Source organism: Ranitomeya imitator, chromosome 7 (genome assembly GCF_032444005.1).
Source record: "Ranitomeya imitator isolate aRanImi1 chromosome 7, aRanImi1.pri, whole genome shotgun sequence".
NCBI classification, from domain to species: Eukaryota; Metazoa; Chordata; class Amphibia; order Anura; family Dendrobatidae; genus Ranitomeya; species Ranitomeya imitator.
Window position 1 is genome coordinate 220,935,891 of NC_091288.1, and position 17,693 is coordinate 220,953,583.

Genomic DNA, 17,693 nt, shown 5'->3' on the forward strand with positions numbered 1-17,693 from the left:
TTCTGTCCTAATTTTGATTATTATTGCTAGGTAATGTGTCTAAGAGGGATTTCCTACTGAAGGTTGTATGTCTTTTCACTTTAATAAAATGAACGTGAAATACAGAAACTAGCAGGAAATGTAAGCAGCTTTGGATTAATATACTTTATGGATTCTTTAACATGTCATCAAAATCCATACCAACTAATATTCTACCAGGAGCAGATCATGGCCGAAGAAGTGGACTTTGCCTAAAATATAGATTTGGGTATTGTGCTCAGGTTACTCATTTACAGTACTTGCAGAAAGGACGGAGAGAAAGACTCAAGTTGTCAAATCCTATCAGGAAATTCAACAGAGGTGATAAAAGGAGAAAAATCAATGATTCCTTGTAGATCAGTGTCAGAAATTTCCTTTCTCACCAATTCTGCAATATCCGATGAGCTGCAAGAAGTCATCTGCTCACCAAGAAGAAAAGACAGAGCGAAGATATGGAAAAGAACCTGCTGTATGTCCTGTTAGTCCTACATGTCGGTAAGGGACCTGCCATGTATATAGCATCTGTGGTGTTACTTATGGATGAAGGTAACATCAACTTTTATCTGTGATATGCACCACTGTCAGTATCTGGGGTGTTACATGGGACTGCAGAAAACGGCTATTCCAGCATCTCCTGATTGTCTATCACCCACACCATTGTATCTTATCTCAGTTTCCTTCTCTCTTCTCTATGGTTCTACCATCTTTCTATCATTGTCTCTCACCCAGTCTTCTCTAAGGCTGGGTTCACATTGCGCTATGGCAGTCCGTTAGACAGACTACGTTACACTGCGGCATAACGCGGTGTAACGTAGTCCTCTAACGCCGCCATAGACTCCAATGTCGGACGCATCGCTAGCGCACGCCCACAATGGGCGTGCGCTAGCCATGTGCCGTCATTGAGTGACGCGGGCTGCAGCATTTCCGGGTCCGTCACTGCTAGCGAAGATAGAGCTAGCAGAAGCTCCATCTGCGCTAGCGATGTGCCAAAGTCGGCACTTGCGCTAACAGCAGCCCGTTTAACGTATGTGTTGAACGGGCTGCTGTAACGCAGTGTGAACCCGGCTTTAGGCTTCACGTTCTTATTCTGATTGTCTCCCCACCATTGTCTCTTCTCTCAGTTTCCTTCACTTCTCTATGGTTCTACCATCATCTTTTGATTGTCTTTCATCCAGTCTTTTCTCTTCTCTATGGCTTCATATACTTGTTTTTCATTGTCTCCCCACCATTTTCTCTTCTCTTGATTTCCTTCTATTCTCTATGGTTCTACCATCTTCTTCTGTTTGTCTCTCACCCAGCCTTTTCTCTTCTCTACAGCTTCATGTTCTTATTCTGATTGTCTCCTCACCATTGTCTCTTCTCTGAGTTTCCTTCTTTTCTTTAAGATTCTACCATCTTCTTCTGATTGTCTCTCATCCAGTCTTCTCTCTTCTCTAAGACCTCACATTCTTATTCTGATTGTCTCCTCACCATTGTCTCTTCTCTCAGTTTCTTTCTCTTCTCTATGGTTCTACCATCTTCCTCTAATTGTCTCTCACCCAGCCTTTCCTCTTCTCTACAGCTTCATGTTCTTATTCTGATTGTCTCCTCACCATTGTCTCTTCTCTTAGCTTCCTTCTTTTCTTTATGGTTCTACCATCTTCTTCTGTTTGTCTCTCACCCAGCCTTTTCTCTTCTCTACAGCTTCATGTTCTTATTCTGATTGTCTCCTCACCATTGTCTCTTCTCTCAGTTTCCTTCTTTTCTTTATGGTTCTACCATCTTCTTTTGATTGTCTTTCATCCAGTCTTTTCTCTTCTCTAAGGCTTCACATTCTTATTCTGATTGTCTCCTCACCATTGTCTCTTCTCTCAGTTTCCTTCTTTTCTTTATGGTTCTACCATCTTCTTTTGATTGTCTTTCATCCAGTCTTTTCTCTTCTCTAAGGCTTCACATTCTTATTCTGATTGTCTCCTCACCATTGCCTCTTCTCTCAGTTTCTTTCTCTTCTTTTTGGTTCTACCATCTTCCTCTAATTGTCTCTCACCCAGCCTTTCCTCTTCTCTACAGCTTCATGTTCTTATTCTGATTGTCTCCTCACCATTGTCTCTTCTTTTCTTTATGGTTCTACCATCTTCTTCTGATTGTCTCTCATCCAGTCTTCTCTCTTCTCTAAGACCTCACATTCTTATTCTGATTGTCTCCTCACCATTGTCTCTTCTCTCAGTTTCTTTCTCTTCTCTATGGTTCTACCATCTTCCTCTAATTGTCTCTCACCCAGCCTTTCCTCTTCTCTACAGCTTCATGTTCTTATTCTGATTGTCTCCTCACCATTGTCTCTTCTCTCAGTTTCCTTCTTTTCTTTATGGTTCTACCATCTTCTTTTGATTGTCTTTCATCCAGTCTTTTCTCTTCTCTAAGGCTTCACATTCTTATTCTGATTGTCTCCCCACCATTGTCTCTTCTCTCAGTTTCCTCTTCTCTTTTGTAAGTCTTCCGATCGTCTCTTCTCAAACTATTGTCTCTTCTCTCAGTTTCCTTCTCTTTTACTCTAATGCCTTGTTCACATTTCGGTTAAAGGTTTAAAGAGAGGTCCTCAAAGATCAAAAACACAATGCCGACTCTCAAAGTGTTGGTAAAATATCTATTACTTTATTTATTGATAAAAATAATATCAAACGACCACAACCACGCAATGCAAGCACAGGAGAACACAGGAGGCCGGCACCAAAACTCCAGCGGCACATTAGTAATAGAAGAATATATATTGTAAATAATTATAAATAGTGAATATAGAGATATTATACAGCCAGGAATTATAACCTTAGGAAATATAGAAAAAGCTAGATATAAATATAAAAATAAATATAAAAGTATAAAAATAGCAAAAATATGAAATAATAGATAAAAAATATTTTAAAAAATGGTAAAACAAAAATGAATACAATAAGATATGTATAGGAAGTGTATCAGTGCCACAACTCATTCAGAGTTGTAAAGAAAACCTATAACAAAAATAAATCATGTAACAAAATATATTAAAAGTGTATAATTAGCAGAGTAATTAACTAATATTTCTTAATGTGTTTAAATACACTGATAGTTATATATTTTGTAACATGATTTCTTTTTGTTGTAGTAAGCATCCACACGGGTTTTCGGTGCCACGTGGCGTTGTGGCACTGATACATTTATCGTACCAACTGGCAGCTTTATAACACTCCCAAGGTTTATGTGCTGAGAATCCGGTCTACTTTATATAAATTATGGGGACGTGTTGCACCCTGAGATACATGGCCCTGAGAAAGGAATAATGTTCCGAAACGCGCCTGCTAATGAGCCATATCGGCAGATAAGATTTTTGAGCGAGAAGATCACATGGAATAGGACCAACCACAGAAAGATGGTTTGTGCTGTCCGGTAGGTATCATGTATTATTTAGGAGTTCCTTATATTAAATCTCATTGGGATCATGATTTCTCGAAAATACCCATTGTGTCCACGTTCGGATATTATATATGTCAAGATATGTCGCAGATTCTTTTGGTTCATCGTAACGGGAACCACAACAGGGCACTCAGGTTCTGCCCTTGGCGAGGCTGCCCACACAAAGAAAAGGAGAAGCTTCTGTTCATACTTAAGTTCCACTGTTTGACAAAGCTGCTACGTTCCTTAGATAAATTTGGTTTTACCCTGATAAATAGTTGCTGTGCCTTCACATGTCCATAGCGGTCAACAATGACCTCAAATACTGAGGAAATACAATATGCAAATTGCCTCTTCGGAGAAAAAGAGGATTTGAACTCTATTTGCGCCACCTGTTGGAAGTAGCGATCCTACAAGTCACAATCAACCCTTTAACCGGTCGTGCAATATGACTTAGGATAAGAACCAAATCAGTATCTCAATTCACAGACACGGTGTTTAGGGCTGATATGTCACTCTCCACAAGAAGAAACCTTACCCCTTAGACCACAGTCCAGAGCCTCTCACCTAGCCAAATCAGTTCTCATGCTTCGCACTGACGAGGGCCAACAGCCCGAAACACCGTGTCTGCGAACTGAGATTCTGATATGGCGTTTATCCTTAGTCATATTAGACGATTTGTTAAAGGGTTGATTGTGACTTGTAGGATGCTACTTCCAACAGGTGGCGCTATAGAGTCCACTTTTTCTCAGAAGAGGCAATTTGCATATTAAATTTCCCAGAGGAACATTGCATGGCGAATAAGCCTCCTTACCTTGACAAGCCAGAGCTGGTATGTCACTCTCCACAAGGAGAACCCTTACCCCTTAGACCTGAGGAAATATACGCATTTGGGTGACTGTCACCAGAATCTGACTATAGCTGTGCCCCTCAACACCTCCGTCACCACGGACATAAGAATTTGAGGATTCTTTTGGGAGTCCGAGAGATCTTTCCTTGCTTTGTGAGTGTGAAGATATCTGAGGTTGGGGGTTGTAATAATCACCTAGGCAGGTTAACAATGCAACTATTTTTTATTCCTTACATCCATGGTTTTACAACAACTCTGGATAGATGGCCAAAATTCAATGTCCTCAATACACCAGATCCCCTCCTGAGGGCCGATAGGTCCACTGCCCAGGTACCAGGCAATATTCACCGTCTCCCAACTTTTGGTTGGGCCACAGATTTCGTACCTCCTGCCGGAGTAATCTGTAGTCACAGTCCAGGCTCCTCTAGACGACAGGTAACACAATCATAGCACATGTATTCAGCAGCAACAGTCCTTAGGAAAGTTCCTCAAATCCAGACGACAGATCCCACGACTGTAAAAGTGTATCCAGCACCGCCGGCAACCGATCTCCAAACTCCATAGGCCATCCATCCATGGGCACCAGGATCTCAGCAATAGATTCATGCCCCTTGACATCAATGCACCAACCACCTCGCTGAACATGTGACTTACTGTTCTCCCTCCCTGGGTTCACCCCCCTGAATGGGCAGAAGTGTTCACACCCTCCCCCAAAGATAACTGTCCATGGGTGGAGGTCATTTCCTCAGGGCGAAATCATCACCTGGGACTAAATGTGAGACCTTCTGTGGTGGTGACTCTGCTGGGTCTACTTTCCCCATCCACACAATGTGACTAGTGGCTGGGAGAACAATGTCTTGAGGCCCCTGAAACACTAATCAGAGAAATTGAATAATTTCTTTCCTTGATTACCAATCTTGGGTCTGGCCTTATGTGTGCATAATATCCAGCCTTCACGGCTTCGTCTGCTTACTGTCACTGAATGGTAACATCGATTCCTGAGGCTGAACTCATGAGCAAGCAAATCTAATATACAAAGCTGAATGTGTGTGTATGTGTGTGTATGTCCGGGATTGGCATCTGCACCGTCGCAGCTACAGCCACAAAATTTTGCACAGTCACACGTCTGGACCCCGAGAGCGTCATAGGCTATGTTGTGAGGCGAAATTTTAACCCCGCGCGTTCCAATTCACCAAACTATTTTTCCCCTATCTACATAATGGGGAAAAAAGTGAAAGGAAAAGTGTTGGAGGCAAATTGACAGCGGCCAGATGTGAACAAGGGGGACTTAAAGAGTGAGAGCGATGGCGCAAAAGAGTATATACCGATCAGTTGCTAAGGTGGGGCCCCGACATGGGATACTCACCACACATGGGGATATGAACACACACAAAATGCGCCACACACTACCACGTGCTTGAACACATATTACCCTCAGCACACATTTCACCACAAATACACCAACCTCGCCACATAAAAGTCGAAACACAAAAATCGCCGCTCAAAACTCACCACGCGCAAAACTCACCACATGCAAAACTAGGCTCACGCAAAACTCGCCACAAGTGCAAAACTCACCTCATGGAAAACTCGCCACACGCAAAACTTGCACACGCGGAAAAATTGCCACATGCAATGTCGCCACACGCATGTTGCCACACGCAAAATTGCCACATGCATGTCGCTACATGCATGTCGCCACACGCAACTCAACACACACAACTTGACAAACGAAACTCGCCCTAAAACACACACAATTCTGGTATTATCCTTCAAAAATAAAAATCTGATTAATAAGCAGACAAACTACAACAAATGTACCATATAGGAAATACGGCAGCTGTCAGTCACATGACCTGTCTATTATGTGTATGTGTGAGCTAATATATACTGCCAGGGGGGAGGGCTTCCTGTTGGCTGGGGATTTATCAGGCTGCCAATTCAGCATACAAATACTGAGGTAAAAATACTGAGCAAATAACGTGTTAACGAGGTCTAATACAGGAGATCACACAGGTATATACTATATACAGGGGAGATGACACACAGATATATACTATATACAGGAGGAGATGACATACAGGTATATACTATATATAGGAGGAGATGACACACAGGTATATACTATATAGAGGAGGAGATGACATACAGGTATATACTATATACAGGAGGAGATGACACACAGGTATATACTATATACAGGAGCAGATGACCTACAGGTATATACTATATACAGGAGGAGATGACATACAGGTATATGCTATATATAGAAGATGACATACAGGTATATACTATATACAGGAGGAGATGACACAGATATACAGTGGGGCAAAAAAGTATTTAGTCAGTCAGCAATAGTGCAAGTTCCACCACTTAAAAAGATGAGAGGCGTCTATAATTTACATCATAGGTAGACCTCAACTATGGGAGACAAACTGAGAAAAAAAAATCCAGAAAATCACATTGTCTGTTTTTTTAACATTTTATTTGCATATTATGGTGGAAAATAAGTATTTGGTCAGAAACAAACAATCAAGATTTCTGGCTCTCACAGACCTGTAACTTCTTCTTTAAGAGTCTCCTCTTTCCTCCACTCATTACCTGTAGTAATGGCACCTGTTTAAACTTGTTATCAGTATAAAAAGACACCTGTGCACACCCTCAAACAGTCTGACTCCAAACTCCACTATGGTGAAGACCAAAGAGCTGTCAAAGGACACCAGAAACAAAATTGTAGCCCTGCACCAGGCTGGGAAGACTGAATCTGCAATAGCCAACCAGCTTGGAGTGAAGAAATCAACAGTGGGAGCAATAATTGGAAAATGGAAGACATACAAGACCACTGATAATCTCCCTCGATCTGGGGCTCCACGCAAAATCCCACCCCGTGGGGTCAGAATGATCACAAGAACGGTGAGCAAAAATCCCAGAACCACGCGGGGGGACCTAGTGAATGAACTGCAGAGAGCTGGGACCAATGTAACAAGGCCTACCATAAGTAACACACTACGCCACCATGGACTCAGATCCTGCAGTGCCAGATGTGTCCCACTGCTTAAGCCAGTACATGTCCGGGCCCGTCTGAAGTTTGCTAGAGAGCATTTGGATGATCCAGAGGAGTTTTGGGAGAATGTCCTATGGTCTGATGAAACCAAACTGGAACTGTTTGGTAGAAACACAACTTGTCGTGTTTGGAGGAAAAAGAATACTGAGTTGCATCCATCAAACACCATACCTACTGTAAAGAATGGTGGTGGAAACATCATGCTTTGGGGCTGTTTCTCTGCAAAGGGGCCAGGACGACTGATCCGGGTACATGAAAGAATGAATGGGGCCATGTATCGTGAGATTTTGAGTGCAAACCTCCTTCCATCAGCAAGGGCATTGAAGATGAAACGTGGCTGGGTCTTTCAACATGACAATGATCCAAAGCACACCGCCAGGGCAACGAAGGAGTGGCTTCGTAAGAAGCATTTCAAGGTCCTGGAGTGGCCTAGCCAGTCTCCAGATCTCAACCCTATAGAAAACCTTTGGAGGGAGTTGAAAGTCCGTGTTGCCAAGCGAAAAGCCAAAAACATCACTGCTCTAGAGGAGATCTGCATGGAGGAATGGGCCAACATACCAACAACAGTGTGTGGCAACCTTGTGAAGACTTACAGAAAACGTTTGACCTCTGTCATTGCCAACAAAGGATATATCACAAAGTATTGAGATGACATTTTGTTTCTGACCAAATACTTATTTTCCACCATAATATGCAAATAAAATGTTAAAAAAAACAGACAATGTGATTTTCAGGATTTTTTTTCTCAGTTTGTCTCCCATAGTTGAGGTCTACCTATGATGTAAATTACAGACGCCTCTCATCTTTTTAAGTGGTGGAACTTGCACTATTGCTGACTGACTAAATACTTTTTTGCCCCACTGTATACTATATACAGGGGAGATGACACACAGGTATATACTATATACAGGAGGAGATGACATACAGGTATATACTATATATAGAATGAGATGACATTCAGGTATATACTATATATAGGGGAGATGAGACACAGCAGGTATATACTATATACAGGGGAGATGACATACAGGTAAATACTATATACAGGAGATGACATTCAGATGTATACTATATATAAGGGAGATGACAAACATGTATATACTGAGGTGATGAGGTGAAAATGAGAGATGTGAGGTGAAAATGAAAAGGTGTGAGTGCAAAATGAGAGGAGTGAGGACAAATAGTGGAGTGATCAGAAAATGACAGATGTCAGGTTGAAATGACAAGTGTTAGGGGGGAATGAGAGGAGTGAGGGAGAAAATGAAAGATGTGATTGGGAAAATGAGAGGCGTGATGGGAAAATAAGACAAGTGAGGTGCTATAACTAACCACAGATATTTACTATGCCCAGGCAACGCCAGGCTCTTCAGCTAGTCTCTAATAAAACACAATCGTTGTAAGTCGTAGTCCATGCTGGAAAAAGTCTGCATCCCTTAGAGCCGTGGACTCCGCTCTACATCCATTGGTCCAATAGTCTTTAGAACAAGGCCGGCTCCTCACAGTGCGCTCTGGATGTCTCATGAGAATTGGTAATTAAGAGGATAGGATAGACGAGTCTATAGTAATAACGCTGGAGCCTGGGCATGGACACTATTGACTTGTATGAATCTTTCCTTCCAGCTATCCCCAGCTGTGCAGATGGTGGCTCGGTCTGTGGATCCCCGGAGGTCACCGGCCGCGTAGTTGGTGGCACAGACGCTCTGGATGGAGAATGGCCGTGGCAAGTCAGTCTGCTGTATAGAGTACGAAGCAGCTACTACCACATATGTGGAGGAACATTGATCACATCCCAGTGGGTGCTGACCGCTGCCCACTGCTTTGATGAGTAAGTTCTGGGTTCATCTATCTCCGTAGACCGCCGTCATGCTGGGTGATATATGTCTGTATAATGGATAGGAACCCCGATATGTGCCTGACACTCCTCCCCCAGCAACCAAGAAAAATGTTTCGAATGTGAACTTTAGTTTTTTCCCTTCTTTCAAGTGTCTGAGCATTTTTAATGTTTTTCACCACAATCTCCGTATGAAGCTTTGTTTTTTATATGACGAGTTGTAGTTTTTTATTTTTTGGATTATATTCTTCATTTTTAAAAATGTGTTTTGTCTCAGTTTTCTGAAACTGATAGCCTTCTTATTTTTCTATCGAATGTGGTCACTTAGTTCCAGCCGCTGATTCGAGTCGTTGTCCGCTGACCTGAAGGGCTGCCGGGTGACGGACCCTCACGATCTCTACTGACGGCTTATCCCTCATAGAGGTCATTGATAATTTGGTCCTGAACCACCTCTTTCACAGTCAGATTTGTCAACCTTAAATTTTCCTCAGATTTTGATAAGGACTTCAATTTCTCATTATGCAAATTCCATATAATATTTTTTTTTAAAGCTGCTCATCTCACGATACTCATCTTGGGTGAAGACTAAAGAAGGACACATCTGCACCTCCAAACCTTATATTGTATAGTTGTGCAGTTGCGTCTTGTCTAGTGATGATGGTCGCCAGGTGTTGTATGTTTTCATGACTTCAAACCATCTGATCATTTTCTCTGCTCCACAGTGATTCCTCCATTAGAAATTATTATGCCGTGTTAGGAGCCTATAAGCTTCACCTGGACAATCCTAATGAAGCCGTCCGCAGTCTGGTGTTTGCTCTAATTCATCCCCAGTATCAACATTGGCAGCACAATTGGGACATCGCGTTACTAAGGCTCGACAGTCCGGTCATGGACACCAAGTATGTCCAGCCCATCTGCCTGCCCGCCGCCTCCGTCACCTTCCCCTGTGGCATGGACTGCTGGGTCACCGGCTGGGGAGACACTGCATCGGGAGGTGAGGGACACTTCTAAATTACTCTAATGTTCAAGATGATGGTGACCATTTAATGTTGGTGGGATTTTATTGCTCTGATAGTTCAGTGCGGCGCGTGGCGGTATCCGCGGGTGAGGAACTCGTCTTCTCCTATCCCGCCCCGGCGCGGTACATGAAAGTGTTGGGTGTTGGTGTTAGTGTGCACCCATGCAGGCCGCTTTTAGCCGATGGTGTTTGCTGGCCAAGATCAGGAATTCCACAGATTAATAAAGGAGACTTCCATTCAAACAAAGGGACTTTACTGAACTAGATAACGGTTATGTACAAGGGATAGCAGGTTTACAGTCTTAAGCATGTTTCCGTCAAAGTGAGAAGCCTTTTCATTCCCACTGCCTCCTTCCTCTGTAGGCTACTCCAGGGCTCTGCAGCTTATCTGTCTGGTCTCTATGTTTCCGCAACCCAGCTTCTAGGCCACAGTTCTACACAGCAAGTTCTTTCTACTCGCTCAGCAGTTCCGCATTCTATCACTATGGAGCCCTGGATATATAGCTCGGGACTACCACTAGTCCCACACTCTCAGGCCTGTTTAACTCCATTACCTCCGGCACTAGCAAGCTCTCGGATATCCTGTGACTCAGCAGCTCATCCGCTAACATCTTCACAAGGGTCACTCAGTCTCATCAGTCACTCTCGCCAGGATCTCGCTATTCTTCGCTCCAGTCTCCTTTGGCTGTAGTTCACCCCTTGGCAGCACTGCACATTTGTTGCTCTCCAACTCCTAACTACCTCTCTCCAGGAAGCACAGTGCTGTCCCTATGACTAAGCCAAGCCATCCCACTGTGGGCTAGTCCTAACACTTAACTACTTCTGACCCTGCTGTCTGTTGCTGGGCAGAACTTCATTACGCTACACACTATGCACTGCATTACTTATCTTATACCTTTATCTATCACATCCAGCATTACAATACATTACGCGTATTAAACTTCAACACTTATCACACTCTATGTCATAGCGTGACAGTTCAGTCCACATCCTTACAATAGCTAGCATTATCTGCTTCGTACTGGTTCATTTCAATTTCAAGCTTTTGATTTTATATGAAGTTTCTTGAAGACTTTTTTTTTAGAAACATCTTATTTTGTAATGATCAATTCTGTCCAAAAAATACTAAATCAAGAAACGGAAGAGAAACAACAGAAAATAAAGAAATGGTGAAGGGAAGATCTGAACGATATTTCACATTTTGGGAGGTGGAGACTCGGTAATCTTCTACTTAGTTATTTTTCTTAACTTGCACTAATCCTTACTTCTATTGACCATAGAGAACCTATGATCCCAAAAGCAACATGGCCAAGAGATTGGTAAGATGTTAATGGATGCTCCAGCTACGATTGAGGTTCTACACATGGGCCCCATCCTACATGAGCTTGAAGTAGCCGAGAAGTCCATGTGACACTTAACGTGTTTCCTTCTTTTCTTAGTAAATCTGCCGTCCCCGTTGACTCTTCAGAAGGTGATGATCCCGCTGATCGACTATAAGACGTGTGACGCACTGTATCACATAGGCTCACAGACCAGCAGCTCTGTTACCTTAGTGTATGACACCATGATATGTGCCGGATATTCAAAAGGAGGGAAAGACTCCTGCCAGGTGAGGAAGTGTTGACTCTTACAATGTTGTGTAAAAGTTCGGTCACCCTTGGTCTAACTCAAAGCCTTGTTAATGTTTTAAGAATAATACAGTTAATGTGGTTGTTGAGTTTAAAAAAGCCATTTCTAATGAAGTCATATGGTTCCCAAGTTTTGCTTCTCAATTAATTTGTCAGAGCAAAAAGTGTATATTCCAAGTGTCTTTATTGTCCGTATGGTGGCGCTACATCTGTCACGCAGCTCTCTGACATAAAAGGCTGGAGTGACACGGTGGGGGTCAGTTTGGCGCCAGTAAATGAGACCAGCAGGACGTGTGCTGAGAGACGCCACGGCCGGGTCACCAGTACGGCCCCAGGGGCATCGTGCGCCAGTGAGCGGGACCCAGCCAACAACGGTCGAGACCTGTGAGCCAGACTACACCTGTCAAAACGTGAGGCCTAGTCATGCACCGGTCAAGACCTGCAAGCCGGCATGCGTCTGTCGAGACCTAAGGCCCAACCCTCATCCATCCTGACCTGACAGACGACCATAGCAGATCAAGCACCGAAGACCGAGTGCGGACTCCAATCCAGAAGTGGAAGTCCACTGTGGTGACTGGAAGGAATGAGTGAGACGGGCCGTTTCTTTCTGTGCTGACGTATGGTAAAGGGTACAATCTGGGGCAGTGAAGCGTATGGGAATGGGACAGGGACTGGCCAGTGTGAGGAAGGCCCAGAAAGCTTTAATTGACTTTGCTAGACTTGCGGCATAGCGGGAAAACCCGGTGACCCCCGTCAGAGCCTATAACTTGTGTAGAATCACGTCAATCACACCTTTACCCCTACACTCACCGGGAATCAGATAGGAAAGAGGAATTCGGCTGTACAAGTTCTTTTGTGTTTGTTGTCACCTTTGCTGATACTGTGTTCTGACATTCTGTTCTCACACAATTTACTTCCTGGTCAAAACTACCCCCTATATCTTCATTAAGGAGAACACACTGCTAGGCTGGTTGCTTCTGCATTGTCCCTATCTGCGTCTTGCATCCCAGTAACCGGTCTACAGCCACATGTCACATGTTTTGGGACATTTCTGGTTTTCTATCAGTCTATACAAGTTCAAGAGTCTTAATCTCCTCTGAACTGTGAAAGTGAAGGCAAACTCTTCTTCTTTTTCTCTTGGGATTGGTCTTCGCTGATTTTCATGAACCCTTTGGACCCACTGACCCTCAGCCAACCTCTATAATGTCCCTAGAAGTCTAAGATCTCAGAACCTATTGTGCATTAAGTATCTGGGTATTGTCTTTCAGGGAGACTCCGGAGGACCTCTCGTGTGTAAGGTGAATGGTGTCTGGTACCAGCCTGGTGTTGTAAGCTGGGGTTCTGGATGTGCTTTACCCAACCGCCCCGGGGTCTACACCCTGGTAACCGCCTACCAGTCCTGGATCCAGTCTCACATACCAGAGCTGAGCTTCCATAACGTGACCGATATCCCACCACCTTCCCAGAAATGCGGAGGGAACATGAACACGGCTTGTTATTTTTTGACACTCCTCATTGTCACAGTCTTACTATCAGCTCGTCGTTAAGAACAAATCCTGATTTGCGTTTGGATAGAAAATGTTAAAAGTGCAATATATTTCTCACATAAAAATAAACACAAGAACAACAGAAAAAAATAAAGTGTCATGTCATCGCTGATTCATGAAAACAATGACGAATTTTGTTCTGCCAGAAATCAGGCACTGAGTGGATGAGCTTTAGTCCCGAAACATTGTGTGTACAGTGGAAGTCTGTGGGACCAGAGAATTGTCCCGGGATTTACACTCTGACCAGAGAATTGTCCCGGGATTTACACTCCGACCAGAGAATTGTCCCGGGATTTACACTCCAACCAGAGAATTGTCCCGGGATTTACACTCCGACCAGAGAATTGTACCGGGATTTACACTCCGACCAGAGAATTGTACCGGGATTTATACTCCGACCAGAGAATTGTCCCGGGATTTACACTCCGACCAGAGAATTGTACCGGGATTTATACTCCGACCAGAGAATTGTCCCGGAATTTACACTCCGACCAGAGAATTATACCGGGATTTACACTCCGACCAGAGAATTGTACCGGGATTTATACTCCGACCAGAGAATTGTCCCGGGATTTACACTCCGACCAGAGAATTATACCGGGATTTACACTCCGACCAGAGAATTGTACCGGGATTTACACTCCGACCAGAGAATTGTACCGGGATTTACACTCCGACCATAGAATTGTCCCGGGATTTACACTCCGACCATAGAATTGTCCCGGGATTTACACTCCGACCAGAGAATTGTCCCGGGATTTACACTCCGACCAGAGAATTGTCCCGGAATTTACACTCCGACCAGAGAATTGTCCCGGGACTTACACTCCGACCAGAGAATTGTACCGGGATTTACACTCCGACTAGAGAATTGTACCGAGATTTACACTCCGACCAGAGAATTATACCGGGATTTACACTCCGACCAGAGAATTGTACCGGGATTTACACTCCGACCAGAGAATTGTACCGGGATTTACACTCCGACCAGAGAATTGTACCGGGATTTACACTCCGACAAGAGAATTATACCGGGATTTACACTCCGACCAGAGAATTGTCCCGGGATTTACACTCCGACCAGAGAATTGTACCGGGATTTACACTCCGGCCAGAGAATTGTCCCGGGATTTACACTCCGACCATAGAATTGTACCGGGATTTACACTCCGACCAGAGAATTGTCCTGGGATTTACACTCCGACCAGAGAATTGTACCGGGATTTACACTCCGACCAGAGAATTGTACCGGGATTTACACTCCGACCAGAGAATTGTCCCGGGATTTACACTCCGACCATAGAATTGTCCCGGGATTTACACTCCGACCAGAGAATTGTCCCGGGATTTATACTCCGACCAGAGAATTGTCCTGGGATTTACACTCCGACCAGAGAATTGTCCCGCAATTTACACTCCGTCTGGTTTTTCATTTTAATTAAAAATTGGAGCAAAGGCTTGAAATCTATAAATGAGAATTAATTACCCACTGAAGCCCCTGACAATCCAACGCTGCCTGTCCACTGCTCCCTGATGTTCTTAGTCCCCAGGAGTCCCATCTGCGACACTTGACCTCTGGAGACAATCGCTGGGTTCAGCCATACTCATCTTTGAGTTCATTGATTGGCTGCAGAGGTCATATTTTCTAGGTGGCAAGCAGCAGAAAGGAAAGTTGTGGAGTGGCAAAATGAAAAGTGGGGAAGTAATGATTATTTTTCTTGAATTTCGATCTTTTTTTACCAAGGTTTCTACTTTTTTTCTGTTTGATACTCTTCCTATTTTTTTAATTTTTGGATCCCGCTGATGTACCGAGGAGATAACCCTGAGGTTCATTGTTGTATCTGATCCTGCTGGACTTTAATTAAAAACTCGATACAGATGTGGCTTCTTCCAGCACATGTGTTTGCATCCAGCCTGTCTGGACGGGGTTTTAATTCTATTAGTGGGGGGGTATACTCCTTGTGTTTATTATATGTTCATTGCTTTCACCTTGATGGACCGCCAACTCGAGCAACCAGAGATGATTGAATCTTTTGAAATTCTAATTTGCTTCATTCAGATTTTCCCCAAAATTAGATTTGTTACATATTACAATGCTACAATCCCTGTAATGAGAGGAATAGAATGGTGCTGAACCCCTTTCAAGCTCTTTAACGCAAACACAGCCGTAGTAATGCCCAAGTGACCTCGACCTATCGGGCTGGGTGTATACGGCTGGTAACGAGTGGTAGATAATAGCATCTTCATCAACACACTGCACTGACATATCTTCATGCTTTTATTTAACATTTATAAATGGTCCAAAAATTATCCTTCTTAGTCCTTTGTGATCAGGTGGACAGTTCTGGTTTTGCCTGAGAGCAGAATTCACCTGCCTGGGCCGGTGGTCTACACCAAACCTGGTTGACCATGGATTTTATGAACAATTCACGCCACAGAGCACTGTACCGGGGAGTCCTATTCCCCTTCTCATGTACAGACCATGGAATCGATGGTGCTATAGAAATAAATAATAATAATAATAACTTTCCATGGGACTTTCTGTAGGTAAAATGGTGTCCACACAACGGGAACCCAAGTATCAGAGTCGGCTTCCAGATGTGACAATAAACGGCTCCACTGATTGAACAGTCAGAACCGGAGACTTGTGTCTTGGTTGTAAAACCCTAACAAGAAATTGTAGAAAAAAAGTCACAAAGTCAGGAAAAAAAAATAAAAATCAACGTTTCCTTGTATACAAAACAGCTGAAACTTTCCCACCCACCTCCTCATATATAAGAGCTGACCAACGAATCGCCGAGAAACTCCGAGAAAGGAAGAAATGCAGAAGAACCTGCTGTATTCGCTGATAGTCCTACATGTGGGTAAGGAACGCAGAATATGGCCGCCTATAGCACCAGGGGTGTTACATAGGACTGCAGGTAACATCTATCATGTACACTCAGAGTTATCACTGTTATCTGTGGTGTTACATAGGACTGCAGGTTACATCTACTACATTATCTGTACTCAGAGAGTTATCACTGCTATCTGTGGTGTTACATAGGACTGCAGGTGACATCTACTACATTATCTGCACTCAGAGAGTTATCACTGTTATCTGTGGTGTTACATAGGACTGCAGGTGACATCTACTACATTATCTGTACTCAGAGAGTTATCACTGTGCTATCTGTGGTGTTACATAGGACTGCAGGTGACATCTACTACATTATCTGTACTCAGAGCGTTATTACTGTGTTATCTGTGGTGTTACATAGGACTGCAGGTGACATTAGTTCGCACTTGTACAGTCGAGCAGTCGCCTCCTGAATTGCATGCCCACATTCATGACTGGTTTGTATCGCTAGTTCCTCGCTCCGTCCGTGGCCGCCGGATACTTCAGCTGCTGCTTTCCTCTCTTACTGTTTGGGGGCTTATTACACAGTGTAATAATTGACCATTATCAGGCTGCGTCCGTCCCCGTACAACACTTGTGCTTCAAGACCAGAATCCAAACATGAACACAACGCAATGAGCGCTAAATGTTCAGCCAGGCTGTTAGTATTCAGTTTGCCACCACTCGGGTCTTTTACCTTTTGTTATTATTATTATTATTATTATTGGAGACTCATATGGAGGGTTGATAATCCATGGTTGGAGATGGTTTTCCCTGTGACCAAAGGTGAAAGGGAACCTGTCACCCCCCAGCCGTTATAAACTAAAGAGCCATCTTGCGCAGCACTAATGAAGCATTCAGACAAGGTGGCTCTTTGAGTTATTGGTGCTGTAAATGCAGAAATAATCCGTTTTGTAATTTGTCCGAAATACCTGTCTTCAGTACTGGAGGCAGGTCTTTCCCCCCCTGCTGCAGACGCCTCACAGCCGTCACTCAAGTCTTCCTGGCGCCGGGCGCCGCCACCTCCGCGCTGTTTTGAAATCTGCCGGCGCCTGCGCTGTTTTGTCCTGTCTGGTGCAGGCGCAGTGAGCGCTGCCCGTCTGTCCTCATATGCAGTCTCGCTGACTGCGCCTGTGCGGCCGCCCTGCCTGTGATTTCCAGCACCGCAGTGTCGTATGATTTATTCACACTGCGGGGCTGGGATTCCTGGGCATGCGCACTGCGACCTGGGTGAGTGGCTTAGACACGCAGTGCACATGCCCAGATTCAAACACCTGGGGGGGGGGGTGACAGGTTCCCTTTAAGTCCTGGGTCCTCAGCCGTGGAGTCTAAGCTTTAGTATGATCTCACGCTCCTCAAAGGCCCACCGAGCACACAGAGGCGGCATGGCTGGAAATAGACAATGAAAACATAGACAAGTGCACTAAACATAACTCAATTTATAGTCTGGAAAC

General features: G+C 44.0%; 1 protein-coding gene across 1 annotated transcript in view; it reads left to right on the forward strand.

Moving 5' to 3' along the window:
* Positions 1-398: 398 nt before the first annotated feature.
* Positions 399-17,693, forward strand: part of LOC138646217 (transmembrane protease serine 9-like) — a 39,339-nt gene continuing 22,044 nt past the window's right edge. Inside the window, exons 1-7 of the mRNA XM_069735680.1 lie at positions 399-513; positions 8,958-9,162; positions 9,891-10,162; positions 11,626-11,795; positions 13,083-13,359; positions 13,559-14,575; positions 16,151-16,282. Coding sequence (XP_069591781.1) covers positions 471-513; positions 8,958-9,162; positions 9,891-10,162; positions 11,626-11,795; positions 13,083-13,359; positions 13,559-14,575; positions 16,151-16,282 — 2,116 coding nt within the window. The 5' untranslated portion in view covers positions 399-470. The remainder of the gene's footprint in view (positions 514-8,957; positions 9,163-9,890; positions 10,163-11,625; positions 11,796-13,082; positions 13,360-13,558; positions 14,576-16,150; positions 16,283-17,693) is intronic.